Source organism: Portunus trituberculatus, chromosome 38 (genome assembly GCF_017591435.1).
Source record: "Portunus trituberculatus isolate SZX2019 chromosome 38, ASM1759143v1, whole genome shotgun sequence".
Lineage (NCBI taxonomy): Eukaryota > Metazoa > Arthropoda > Malacostraca > Decapoda > Portunidae > Portunus > Portunus trituberculatus.
In genome coordinates, this window is record NC_059292.1 from 28,040,284 (window position 1) to 28,054,187 (window position 13,904).

Genomic DNA, 13,904 nt, shown 5'->3' on the forward strand with positions numbered 1-13,904 from the left:
AGAAGTATTGAACTTATTGAGGAACATAAGAGTGGCGTTCGTATATCTAGATGAAGAAATGATGAAGAAAATAATTACTGCAATGATAAGACCGAGGCTTGAATATGCAACAATACAGTGGGCTCGAACTTAAAGAAACACATAAGGAAACTAGAGAAAGTACAGAGGGCTGCAACGAAAATGGTGCCTGACTTAAGAGATTTGACTTATGAAGACAGACTGAAAAGAATGCAACTTCCAACCCTGGAAAACAGAAGAGAAAGGGAGACCTGATAGCAATATACAGAGTGATGATTGGCATGGAAAAATGGATAGGGAAGATCTGTGTATGTGGAATGGAAGAATGTCGAGAGGGCATGGGAAAAAACTAAAATGGCCACTTATAGGAGAGATGTGAAAAATATAGCTTCCCTCATAGAAGGGTGGAAGCATGGAATAGTTTAGACGTGGAAGTGGTCAACGCAAGGAATATTCATGATTTTAAGAAAAAGCTGGACATTAATAGATATGGAGACGGGACAACACGAGCATAGCTCTTTTCCGTATGTTACAATTAGGTAAATACAATTAGGTAACATGATACTCATATCATAGTATTAGAATATTGCCTACTTGTGAGTCACCAAATGCTGGCTATTTGCACGGGAGCTATGAAAGCCATCACTGTTCATAGCTTGGTTCACTTTGAATACAAATAACATTGTTGCCCAGTAGAACTTAATTATAAAAGCCACCTCCTAAATTATCTTTCTGTGTGAGAAAAAATCAGATTGCCACCTTCAGGAGACAATTTCTTAACCTTTTCTGTTATCTTTGGCTGAGGCCCTTCTGTAAAGAAAAATAAATAAATAAAAAAAAAGCACCAGATATAATCAGGATGTACAAATGAATTGTCTACCCCCTAAGAGCAGTGAGGGAGGCCAGCCTGCCTGCTGCTCCCATGACGCCTCCACCAGGGTGTGCCCCGGAGCCACACAACAGCAAGCCGGGGATGGGGGTGGTCGGTCCCGCCTGCAGAGGAGATGGCCGGGACACAAATAGCTGGTCCAGGGACATTGCACCATGGAAAATGTTCTGAAAATATCAAATCAACATGAGTAATTTTCTGTAGGTGTATAAAACCATATATTTAACATCAATAAATGCAAAATACTTAGTGGAGGCAGATCACATAGTGACACCACAGAATGCCTGACTTCTGATCTCTCTAAGATTTCTGATTGGGGCAGAGAGAACTTAGTAGTTATCAATGCCTCAAAAACTCACTTCCTCCATCTATCAACTTGACACAACCTTCCTGACAACTATCCCCTCTTCTTCAATGACATTCAACTGTTTCCCTCTTCCATACTAAATATCCTCGGTCTGTCCTTTACTCATAATCTTAACTGAAAACTTCACATCTCATCTCTTGCTAAAATAGCTTCTATAAAGTTAGGTGTTTGGCGGTGTCTCTGCCAGCTTTTCTCGCCCCTCCAACTGCTAACTCTGTACAAGGGCCTTATCCGTCCTTGTATGGAGCACTCTTCACATGTTTGGGGGCGGGGTTCCACTTATGCACTTTATTAGATAGGATGGAATCAAAAGCTTTTTGTTTCATCAACTCCCCTCCTCTGACTGACTGTTTTCAGCCTCTTTCTCAATGCTGAAAAGTTGAACCTCTTTCTATCTTTTATCGCTATTTTCATGCTAACTGTTCTACTGATCTTGTTAACTGCATGCCTCCCCTCCTCCTGCAGCCTTGTTGCACAAGGCTTTCTTCTTCCTCTCATCCCTATTCTGTCCAACCCTTTAATACAAGAGTTAACCAGTATTCTCAATCATTCATACCTTGCACTGGTAAACTCTGGAACTCCCTACCTGCTTCTGTATTCCCATCTTCCTATGACTTAACTTCTTTTAAGAGAGAGGTGTCAAGACATTTGTACCACTCTTTTCACTAATTCATTCTAATCTTTTATGGAGCCTGCAATTCTAGTGGACCTTTTTTTCTAATACAGTTTTATGCCCTTGGCAGTTCTCCCTCTTAGTAGTAGTAGTAGTAGTATAACAAAGCTGAAGTTACGGCCGCATCAAACACTTTCTTTTTTACACTGTAAGACCAGTATCAGTAAACCAGGCCCCAAGGTACAAGTACTGAGGGGCGTAGTTTACTGTTACATCACCAACCTTCAGAGTTTCTTTATCATGTCTCTCTCCGTTAATGACAAAAAATTTGGTTTTCTTCTCATTAATTATCATTCCATACTCATCACAATACTTCACCAATACTCCAAATTTATGTATACACAACTCCCTGCTGGTTGCTAAAATTACTGCATCATCCATCAGTAGGAGTACATTTATACCACCTAAAAAACCATCTGTTACCACAGCATCACTAATCATTTTAACCAATCTGTTTATATACATAATAAAAGAATACAACTAGATGGCGCACCTTGCCGAACACCTACTGAAGCACAAATAGTAGCAGATTTTAATATATGTTTCGTTCCTTCATACATTGCTTGGATAGCTCTTAACATTCGTTTACCACAACCCATTGATTTTAACACCTCAATCATTTTCTTCCTTGATACACGGTCGTAAGCCTTACTAAAGTCAACAAAAAGAACATATAATTGAACCTTTTTAAAAACAGAGTAATCGCATAAAAGACGTAATGCCAGGATTGTTCTATACAACTTCTTTTCTTTTGAGCTCCAGCTTGACACTTGCTAATTTCACACCATAACTTTAATCTGTTAAGGATCAAGGTATCATATAATTTTGCAAATGTGTCCATGATAGATATTCCGCGATAATTATTGCAAAGCATTCTGTTACCTGATTTGAAAATGCATACTAATTTACTATAACAGTAGCCAAGCATATGGGAACACATTCATCAGACCTGGACATATACCACTATAACTCTTGTTTGTATTTGTACACCTCACAGCCTCCTTCAACTCATCTACAGAGAACGGGTCGTCCAGAACCGGTATATATGGAACTCCGTTTTCTATATCCACATCTCCTATATCAGCAATATTTTCAAGGTTCAGCAATTTTTCCACATGTTCTTTAAACTGATCATCATTTGGTCCTTCAACCTCTTTAATATCTACCTTTCCTTTCCAATTTATCGAGTTCCATAATAATTTGCTATCATTTGCCTGCATAATCCGATCCTACCGTGGTTGATTTTGGTCCCATTGGTTTTCTGTAGATCGCACATCCTTGACACATCTCTCTGCAGTTTTCATGATGACATCACAACACGTAGATATTGCTTGTTCAGTGTTGTCCTCGTAGTCTAGTACAGGTGGCGGTGTGTTCTGCAACATCTCCACAAACATTTCCTCATTTATCTCCTTATGGTTTATAGATTTCTTCAGTTTATGTCGTAGTGTAGGTAATTGGGCATAGTGTGACTGCGCAAGGGCAGCTGCTCTGTGTATTAATTCCTTAGGTGTTACGGTACTGGCCACGTTGACGACTAGCACTATTGATATCGATGCGTGGTCAGATCCCAGGACCTCGCTATGTATTTTTATTTCTTTTATCATATTTAGAGACTTACTTTTAGATAGGCACAAATCAATTTCGGAAAGCCATTTGTCCCGTCTTTTAAAAGTTAATTGTCCATTGTACTGTTTATCATCGTACTTCAGATTATTTACAATCACCATATCATTATTATTGCACATGTTCACTATTGTTCGGCCGTGGTTATTTACTGACACATCATTAACACTATTATACTGATATGTCTCTCCATTTTCTTTTACAATGCATGGTGTGCCAACTCTACCGTTGAAATCACCCAACACTATAATGTTATCACTAGTGCGAGTGTGGGCTTCTAGCGTACTGTGTTGAGATGAATTAAAGTAGGGCGAGTCTTCGGGGGGGATACATACACCCCCAACTTTCAAATTTGACCGCCTCGACATAGTTATCCATATCTGTCCCTCATCATTTGTATTAACATTGGACAACTCACTTGACACTCCACACTTCACCAACATTAGCAAACCACCACGATGACATCCATCACGTGATACATTTACATAAACATCATACCCAGGCACGTTCAAGTTAAAGTATTTTTTTAGATTCTAGAATAAACACTATATCATAATTTGAAATAAACTTCCATATACCAGGATCTTGTAGCTTGTTCTTTAAACCACAAACATTCCATGAGCATATTTTCAAGTAACACTCTTCCTTATTTTGTCTGTTGCCTAGAAAAACCAGGGAGAGAATCGATCTATAATTACACCATCTCGAAGTAGCACCCGATTTTTCCAATCGTAAACGATATTCGTCCCTACGTTGACTGGTTTGTCTCTTTCTTCCTTTTCACGTTGTCTCATACAGGCTTGTTCCTTTCTGATAGCAGGGTGGGTGTCCTTTTTAATATATACTCTGGCCATATTCCCTTCCGCGTATTTCAGATTTTTTGCCACTCTCAAGATGTTATCACGTTGTCTTGAGCTATTCGCCGTTACGTGCAGAGGTCTCTTCTTCCTGTCGTTCACTTGTCCGAGTCGTCGTATCTTCCAGGTGTTCGTGTCAAAGGGGTCAGAGTAGCCTGCTGCGTCCAGAACACTCTTCACTTTATCTGAGTCTGTTCGTCCTATATCATCAGCATCCTCGTGCAAGCCAGTGATTATGATGTTCTCTCGTCGTTCCTTGCCATCAAGAAACTCGAGAAACAGCTGCTGATAGTATATAGTTGTGTATGCATCATCTAATTTTGTAGATTGAGTTTTTACCTCTTGCTTGAGGTCTTTTATCTCTGCTACCTCGTCACGCAGCTTCCGTAGCTCCTCCAGCAGGTCAGCGTTCGTGGGCTCATCTCCCCTACCTTCGGTCATTATGGTAGATAGAGCTCTTTTTAACTGTGCATTAGTCATTTTACTAATTTCATTGGGTTGTAGTGCCCGCACCGTCTCTACAGAGCCGTACTCAGCCATGTTTATCCTTATTGAAATAAGAACAGCGGGCAGAAGGTGGCAATAAGTATCAGGTTGGGCAGGGGTAGCGTTAGCTGCAGTAAATCTCTCTACGTATGTGCAAAAACCAGGCAGTCTCTACAGGAAGGTAGGTAGAGAGAAGGTTTATTTTTCCATGGTTACTTCATAGATACTTTGTCTATTTAACCACTACTACAGTTCAACATGATCTCTGCCCCTTCATATACCTTGTCTGTTGTACTTGGGTTGGTAGAAGGCACAGGATAGACACAATTTTGAGTAATAAACTCGGAGCTTGGAGAAGACCTTGTTTACATGACGGTGGTGCCACACACCATACATAGAGAGAGAGAGAGAGAGAGAGAGAGAGAGAGAGAGAGAGAGAGAGAGAGAGAGAGAGAGAGAGAGAGAGAGAGAGAGAGAGAGAGAGAGAGAGAGAGAGAGAGAGAGAGAGAGAGAGAGGAAATTCATACAATGGGTACACAATAACCCATGAAGCTCTGGTAGGTTCAGGATATGAGAAAGATTTATGAGTTTCATAATAACAAATGTGAGGGAGCACAATGGAACACTGGCTACACTGTGCTGCTCACTTACCCCTCCTGTGAGGCCAAATATTTTCTCCAGGTCGGGTGGCGGCAACACTTCATAGCCCACAATGCTGTTGCTGAAGCCTGGCGCATACTCATCCACCACACTGAAGATCTGAAAATGGAAACATAAGGCACTGGTGTGTTAGGTTCATAGACTCTTTGGTGCTAACAAGCAGTAAAAGTGAGACATAGCAACAGTACTGTATGTAACTGTATGAGTTGAGTTTGCATTGTTACGGTATGTGCACTGATAACCAAACCAGATGAGCTTTTGGAATTGGTGGGAGGCTTTGAACTGTCACTTATCACTAATACGAGTCCCAAAGCTGCACACAACTGACCATCAGCAAGCTCAATAAGCTTCTCAATGACAGTTCACATTTCACAAGATATTTACAAGATGGCTATGTTTCTGGTACAGTCATGACTGATAGTCTAATAGCTAAAACATTTTGCAAGAAGCCTGTCGACTGATCACAAGAATTATGATATAAATCGCAGTCCAAACATAGCTGAGGTGAGCACAACAGCCTGATCAACCTCTGACCAACACTTCACAACAATAGTACCTGTCCCACATCTGCCTAACTTACTGCTGTCATAGTATTCATAATTGTCAACAGAGAAACTTTAAATCTTACCAACCTGTCATATTTTCCCATCCTTTTCATCCTCAACTGAATATTCCACATAAAATGGCATAAAGATACACAGGATGTGGTGAGCTCCTCATCTCCTCGACATACTCTGTCTTGGTCTATTCACATTACCTTCCTTACTCCTTCCCTCTTTAGCGGAATGAAATCACTTGTACCTTTCTTTATGTAAAAAATTTCACCCATTACAACATAACTTTTAAAATAGCAGAAAGACCTGCAAGATTGAAGCTCCTCACCTTCTTGGCATACTCAACCTTGGTCTGCTCATCCCATGGCCGGCCGTCCCCTCGTGTGTAGGGGATGTACTGAGTGAAGAAGAGAGCCACATGGCAGCCGGGTGGGGCCAGGGTTGGGTCACAGCTGCTCGGCATGGTCATCTCTATCATGGGACTGAGGGGGAGACAAGTCATGAATTTAGCCCAGATTCATTTAACACAGACAAGACTTTACGTATATTGCTAACTCAGCCAAAGTGATTTAACCAGCAGAGGGCATGCAAACATGGTAACACTGCCACTGATTGTAGCTCTTACTAACTAACATATTAACATATTCCCATTCTGTTATAAACTGACAATCCAACATAAGGCCTTAACATAACCAATGATCATAAAGCACCAGATTATCCTGGTATCTTGCAATCAAGTCATGGTTATGATAAAGATAAAACAAATTTGCTGCACATTTCAAGACAGTAACATGAAGATCAATGAGTGAGTAAGAGCTCATGAGTGACAGTCCTACTATGTTCTTCAATTGCAAATAGGTAGTGTTGTGAGTGGATGAAGTTATGATCTGTGTTTAGGATTCAATCAAGATGGTATAAGTTATTTCCAAGCTAAGTGAGATACATCTGAGCACCAGTTCCTATCTGACTGCCATCCTGTATAGCAATGTGTCTCCAGCTTAAGCTTCAACATTCTACATCAATAAAGGAGTTTATTTGTGCCAAGGCTCCCATTAACAACTGCAACAAGACAAGATTTCTCTGGCACACCCACAAGTCAGGAATCTGGCCAAGGCGAGCCTGGGTGTAGGCTTCCTCCAGCAGCTCTGTCCTCTCACAGTTGAGGTGAATGGTGCAGCGGTGGTGAGGCATCACGGCTTCACTGGTGCTGCTGGGATCTGCCTTGAAGTTTGGAAGGGATTTCAGAGCAACTGTGAAGAAATAATCATGCATCACACATTGTGCCCTGGAAGTAACAACACAAAGAAAACACAGCAAAAAGTTACCATACATCTAATAAAAACTGGACTTCCTTACTTGAAATGTGTTGCATAATTCTACTGTAATCTAATGATTTCAGAATGGCACAGGACAATGCAGAACACAGGAGAAACTGAGAAATCTATTTTCATGAAACCTTTATCAATACTAGCTGTGTAAAGAAAAAAATCTAATGAAAGCTAACACCAAGATGACAATGCAAATGCAAAACTTTCAGAATCAAGATTTAATTCCCATCCAGCAGATGTAAGTTCACTAAAGGCTCTTGTGCATCCTGACCAAGCACTCCAATGTCTAGCCAAATTAGGCAGTCATTGCTAAGTCATCCCTCATGCTACATCTCTCACTGATCCTCTGCCTTCCTACACATTTCATATTGAAGCATTGGCTACTTGGATCTGTCATTGTTTTTATTCACTTTCCTTGTATATATTGTAAAAACTAATTGGCCAATGAAAATATCATTATCACTATTTCCATGTGTTGCTGGACTTCATAATACTTTACATATTAAACAAAGAATGACTGCAAAGGTACCATTAATTTTGCACACAGGGGAGGAGTAATCAATGCCCCTCACAGATGCCTCAAACTCTGGCGGCAGGGACCCTTCCGGCACCAGCTTGAGGAAGGTGACGTGTGCTGTGGCGTTGGACAGCACAGTGTTGGCATAAACACGATTGCCATCCTCTAACTCCACCCCAACAGCCTCCTTCTTATCCCCCAGCAGGATACTCTTCACTGGCTACAGGATGGGATAGGTAGTTGAGTGAGGATGGCATTGCTTGGAGCTGTCAGGTCATTGCAAGACCTCTGGATGCCCACCATGGTCCTACTATGCCACTTAAAGAATTCATTCATTACAGAAGAAACTAATTCTTCACAATACCTTGCTTTCACAAAATTTCAACAAGGTTAATTGACACACATACACACATTATTAGTACCTTGTTAGTGAAGAGGTGAGCCCCAGCCTTGGTAGCTGCCCGGGCCATGGCCTGAGTGACTCCTCCCATGCCCCCCTCAGGGTAGCCCCACGAACCTTTGATCCCAGCCACCTCAGCCATTACATGGTGCAGCAACACATACCTGTCAGTTGGCAAGCACATCAGTAACATCACCACTGATAACCAGTACACTAAATTCAATGGAAATGGCTCACTACAATCCCATGATTTAGCTTTTCATACAGAGATGTATTGTGCTTCTGCTCAACACCTGGGCAGTACATGGTACAGCTGCATCCTACACCAGCATACAACCTTTCATAGCTAACTGTGAGGATGACTAAGCATATCACACTCTATCAAGCAAGGAAGTTCACCACTAAACATCACAAACCATCATGACACAACAGATGCATTGTGTATACTGAGAGTGATGCTGCCATTTCTTGAGTCTTACCCACTGCCTGGTGCATTTGGACTCATCATGGAGCCGATGACACTGTCCGTGGCCAGCGTGGCCTTGAGAGGCTCAGACTCCAGCCAGCGGTCCAGGATCTTGGTGGCTGGTGCTGTCATTAGCTCATAGAACTGAGGGAAGTCTTTACCCAAGGCTGCAGCTGTGGAAACAGGTCAGGCACTTTGACACATTCACTTCTCATAAATGTAAAGCAACTCTCAACATCTAGGGGTCAATAATTAATTACTTCTCTGCCACAAAAACTATTTCCTCCTTCTTTATCTAATCTGTCCTAGAAGATTCCTTAAATTTTAGGCTATGATAAAAGTCTCCATCCTGCCCACATATTCCACTAATATACTTCATCCCCTTCTCTTCCACTACTCCATCCATCCTCTCTCCCACAAGCATTCCAACACTGTCTCAATTCTCAATGGTCTCCTCTTCATATTATCTACTAGTCAACATATCTATTTCCTCTCTTTGCCTCTTGTTTCCTTAGCTTCACAGCTGTTGCCCTTAGGATTCCTGTCACAGCCACTCATTCAAGATACATACCATCTAGATACAGGCTAATTAACTTCTGCTTGGTTCTCAAAGGTGAAAATCTACTAGAAGAAAGAGGTAAAAGTGAAATTGATGAAAGCTACTGCAAATCTATACATTAATGATAATCTCTATTCCTGGTATCAAACTTTTATATTCAGTCTCATAACTTGAACAGGTCTTTTCTTTCGTTCATTACATGGCCTGAAAAATGTAGGCCTGATGGCTTCATTTAGCTTATCTTACTTTCTTATGTTCTTATTTTCACTCACACATCTTTATGACATGGCTAAGAGTATGAATGGTGTGTGTATGAGTGCATATTGCTTTGTCCGAGTCACCTTGTGTACGATTGCCAGCATGGTACATAAACACACAGATAGACAGACAATTTTACATCAGTTTGGAGCATATGATTTCATACTAAATTAAGACCTAATAAAAAATTATAGATGCACCAAAAAAAGAAAAAGAGAGAGAGAGAGAGAGAGAGAGAGAGAGAGAGAGAGAGAGAGAGAGAGAGAGAGAGAGAGAGAGAGAGAGAGAGAGAGAGAGAGAGAGAGGGAATAATGTAAATATTTCTTTTACCTGTCTTCACAAGGGGACTCACAGACAACAACTCCTTAACTTTGCCTTTCAGTCCTGAATTGTGAAATTTGTTAATATCAGGAGGTGAAGCGTCCAGGAGTGGTGCAATGGCCTCTGCAAACTTGTTCAGTAGTGCCTCCAACCGTGGTAAAGCCTGGTGGAAAAGGACAATGTTTTCAGTAGTAATTGCTTCCATTGTATAATTCACACAATTATTCAAACAACACCACAAAAAAATGGGATGAAATAGAGTGGAAGAGTGATGATGATGAAGTCCATTGTCATTTTAGGAAAGTGGAATGGAAGAGGAATTAACTATCCCTTTTATCAGTTGGAGTGGAGAGAGAGAGATTAGTTACTACCTTACAAAGCAGCACTCAACACCCAACACACACACACACACACACACACACACACACACACACACACACACACACACACACGCCCGGTAGCTCAGTGGTTAGAGCGCTGGCTTCACAAGCCAGAGGACCGGGGTTCGATTCCCCGGCCGGGTGGAGATATTTGGGTGTGTCTCCTTTCACGTGTAGCCCCTGTTCACCTAGCAGTGAGTAGGTATGGGATGTAAATCGAGGAGTTGTGACCTTGTTGTCCCGGTGTGTGGTGTGTGCCTGGTCTCAGGCCTATCCAAAGATCGGAAATAATGAGCTCTGAGCTCGTTCCGTAGGGTAACGTCTGGCTGTCTCGTCAGAGACTGCAGCAGATCAAACAGTGAAACACACACACACACACACACACACACACACACACACACACACACACACACACACACACACACACACATACACATTGTGGCACTGCAGCACTGCCCACCTCTGCATCCTTCACAGAGAACTGGGAGATCTGCTGGTGATTCAGGTCTTCTTGAGGCCCCAGGATAAGGGAGCGCCCACCCTTGCCCCAGTGGTCCTCCCTTAGGGGTGTGTAGGAGCTGGGGTCCCTTGGGTATATTTTCAGGCCATGGTGCTGGAGAGGGGAAACTTCCTTCAGGGAGAGGATAAGTGTGACATCTCAAGGAACCAAATTAATAACACTGATAATGTCCACCATGAGCAAGAAACATGACAAAACTACAATTATGAGCTTTAGATATTCTACTTAAATTGATCAGTCACACACAATCATATGTACACACTTATACACATATATACAAACTATTTAAGAAGATTAAATGTAATACCAAACTTGCATGAACATTTAACAGACTTGATAAACAAAGGCTTACTGTAGGTTAATGCAAAGAGGTAAGCAAGTGAGAGATGTTTGATGACACTTCTCATTATTTTGGACATTCATTTTGGCAGTTCCTTTTTGGGACTGACATCTTTACTGGGTCTCTTTTATCTTTTGTTGTCCTTGGCTTGATCTCCTCTTAACCATGCTCTTAACACTCAGTTGTTTTGCCCAGCTTAATTGCACACAGTTAAAGTGACTCCCAGCAATGGCTCTGCACAGTACAGTGTTTGGTCAGTGTTATGCAGCAGACAACATGGACAGACATGAAGAAGACCTGCTTCTGACCATTATTGCACTAGGATGTGCCTTCCAGAAAAAGAGGAAAAGGGAAAGCTAGAGGAAATCTGGTGTAAAAATGGATTCTGAAGAGAAAACAGTTGTTGCACATGAATCCATTGAAGAAGCTAAAGCAGCAAAGTGAGTTAACAAATGTAAACACATTACCATTAATTCCAAATCCTGATAAACTTTTGGCCGCAAGAGTCCCAGGACGTAAGAAGCTCTTGAGAACTTGAAGCCCGGCACAATCTCCTCAGTGACAGCGGCGCCTCCTAGCACATGGCGCCGCTCCAGCAGACACACTCGCTTGCCAGCTTTGGCCAGGTAGCCAGCAGCCACCAGCCCATTGTGGCCTGTGAAGTCCCAGATAATTGTAATTTGAAACAAACAAAATGTTGTGCAAGACTGTCACACACAGGCTTACTTTTGCAAGCTTCATCTTTGTCCACACATGCCCTATCCTGTGCTGGCTGTAAGACTGTCAAGGCAGCTTCAGATATGGTAGGTGACAGATCCTTATGTTGCTCACTATCACATCATCATTTAAAAACAATGTTTGTATTAACCACGGAGGAAAATGCTTATGCTGGTTCAATATTATCCACGCTCTAAATATGATCACTTAGCTCGTTTACTATCCTGGTCCAAAGTATGACTGAATGCTATGACAACATTATTTCTCTTCGAAGACTACAGTAAATATGTTAGTTAATTGCCCTAGGTAGGTCTCATTCATGTACATGGGATTAACAGGGCAAAACATCCACGGTACTCAGGAACAAGAGATGTTGGATGCCATGCTAGAGATGCCACGCTAGGACAAGGACACTCCTCACCTTTCTGCATCTAATACACCTCAAAAACTCACAATTCCTCACATACCAACTTCCCAGGACTCTCATAGCAGCATGCAACTCAAAATATTCCCAAACAAGAGGTGCTCACTGCCAACCTTGAGAGATGCCGTGCCAGCCAAACATGGTGATGTTGCACCTTCTTGTTCCCTCTCAGCATCATAAAAACATACCAAATACCCAGCACATTGACTGACTCACCTCCTCCTACAATCAGAGCATCGTACGTAGCGCCATTTTTGAGTGCCAGAGTGTGACAGCGGCGAATTCCTCGATGCAAGACTTTCATCTCAGAGTGGCTGTGCGGGACGGAGAGTGAAGGCACCGATATCAGCTGATTGCGCTGCGTCGTCTGTTGGAGATAACTGCTTTGCTGGACACTGTTACCAGATAAAGGACAGGAAATGCAGAAAAAAAAAAATCTGCATATATAGGCATAGGTACAATTAAGTTACACACACACACACACACACACACACACACACACACACATTCTTGACAGATTTCCATATACACATGTACTCCAGTTATACCTTCCCTATTACCTTCATAAATCTTTAATAATAACAACACACTCATAGTTCCCACATATACGCCCAAACACACTCAGAACACCGCTCAAACACACCCAAAAAAGTTAAAACACTCAAAACTAACACAAAACACACTGAAAACACATTGCAAAAGTTCAAAATTCCAATAGATATACCTAAAACACACTAGAAACTCCCAGTATATACCAAAATTACCCACACACACAAAAAAAAAAAAAAAACACACCCAAACCACTTAAACAATCAAAACTAACTCAAAGCACATACAACCCCTCAAAATGCATCAAACACACTCAAAACAAACTCATAAATTGAAACCCACCTCCACAACACACTCAAGATATGTAATATATACACAAAATTCATCCAAAACAAACTTATAGCACTCAAAACATCCTACAAAATTACCAAACACATTGAAAACACCTCAAGTATAACCAAAAATCATAAGGGAAACTTACCTAAATATTGCGGCTTGGCTCCTCTTTCCCTTCTGTTTCTTCTTTCTTCAACGTCTTCCTCCTTTGTTTTTCCGTTTAGCTTCCTTCTATTGCTTCCATCTACATGTCTATGCCTAGAAACACATCAAAACATTAGATAATAGCAGAACTGGACACTTCCGCGTACACATATTTATTTTCATATATACATATTTATTTTCACATATACAATAACAAAGATCCTTGTATATATATATATATATATATATATATATATATATATATATATATATATATATATATATATATATATATATATATATATATATATATATATATATATATATATATATATATATATATATATATATATATATATATATATATGGAGCTCTGATGTATTATTGCCTTGTATTTTGTTATATTTTTTGAGATGTGGACAAGATTTTTCAGGCGCGTTAATAGTTTTGGGTACGGTACCGGAGGTGCGGAGATGCGGTACCTGACCGAGGGAAAAAATTTAGGTGCGGAAGTA

General features: G+C 41.0%; 1 protein-coding gene across 3 annotated transcripts; it reads right to left on the bottom strand.

The window, feature by feature from the left end:
• Positions 1-577: 577 nt before the first annotated feature.
• Positions 578-12,750, bottom strand: LOC123514856 (pyridine nucleotide-disulfide oxidoreductase domain-containing protein 2-like). Of its 3 annotated transcripts, none has more exons than XM_045273104.1 (12): positions 12,577-12,750; positions 11,687-11,874; positions 10,820-10,972; positions 9,989-10,142; positions 8,855-9,014; positions 8,398-8,539; positions 7,988-8,195; positions 7,224-7,380; positions 6,459-6,612; positions 5,568-5,675; positions 899-1,074; positions 578-828 (listed from the first exon to the last, which is right to left on the bottom strand). In XM_045273104.1, the coding sequence occupies exons 1-12, from the start codon at positions 12,662-12,664 to the stop codon at positions 795-797; spliced, it is 1,722 nt and encodes a 573-aa protein (XP_045129039.1). In that variant the 5' UTR covers positions 12,665-12,750; the 3' UTR covers positions 578-794. The 3 variants fall into 3 exon arrangements, with proteins under 3 accessions (XP_045129039.1, XP_045129040.1, XP_045129041.1); XM_045273106.1 differs by having other exon boundaries at positions 584-828; positions 12,474-12,586; XM_045273105.1 differs by having other exon boundaries at positions 578-1,074.
• Positions 12,751-13,904: the final 1,154 nt, after the last annotated feature.

Bases quoted from the DNA above. Each gene is read 5' to 3' on its own strand.
- LOC123514856 (XM_045273104.1), bottom strand. From the start codon at position 12,664: ATGAAAGTCTTGCATCGAGGAATTCGCCGCTGTCACACTCTGGCACTC. The intron at 6,613-7,223 runs GTGGGTGTGCCA...TCTCCCCCTCAG, and splicing joins CTTGGCCAGATTCCTGACTT to TCCCATGATAGAGATGACCA. The intron at 1,075-5,567 runs GTAAGTGAGCAG...TGATATTTTCAG, and splicing joins TATTTGGCCTCACAGGAGGG to AACATTTTCCATGGTGCAAT.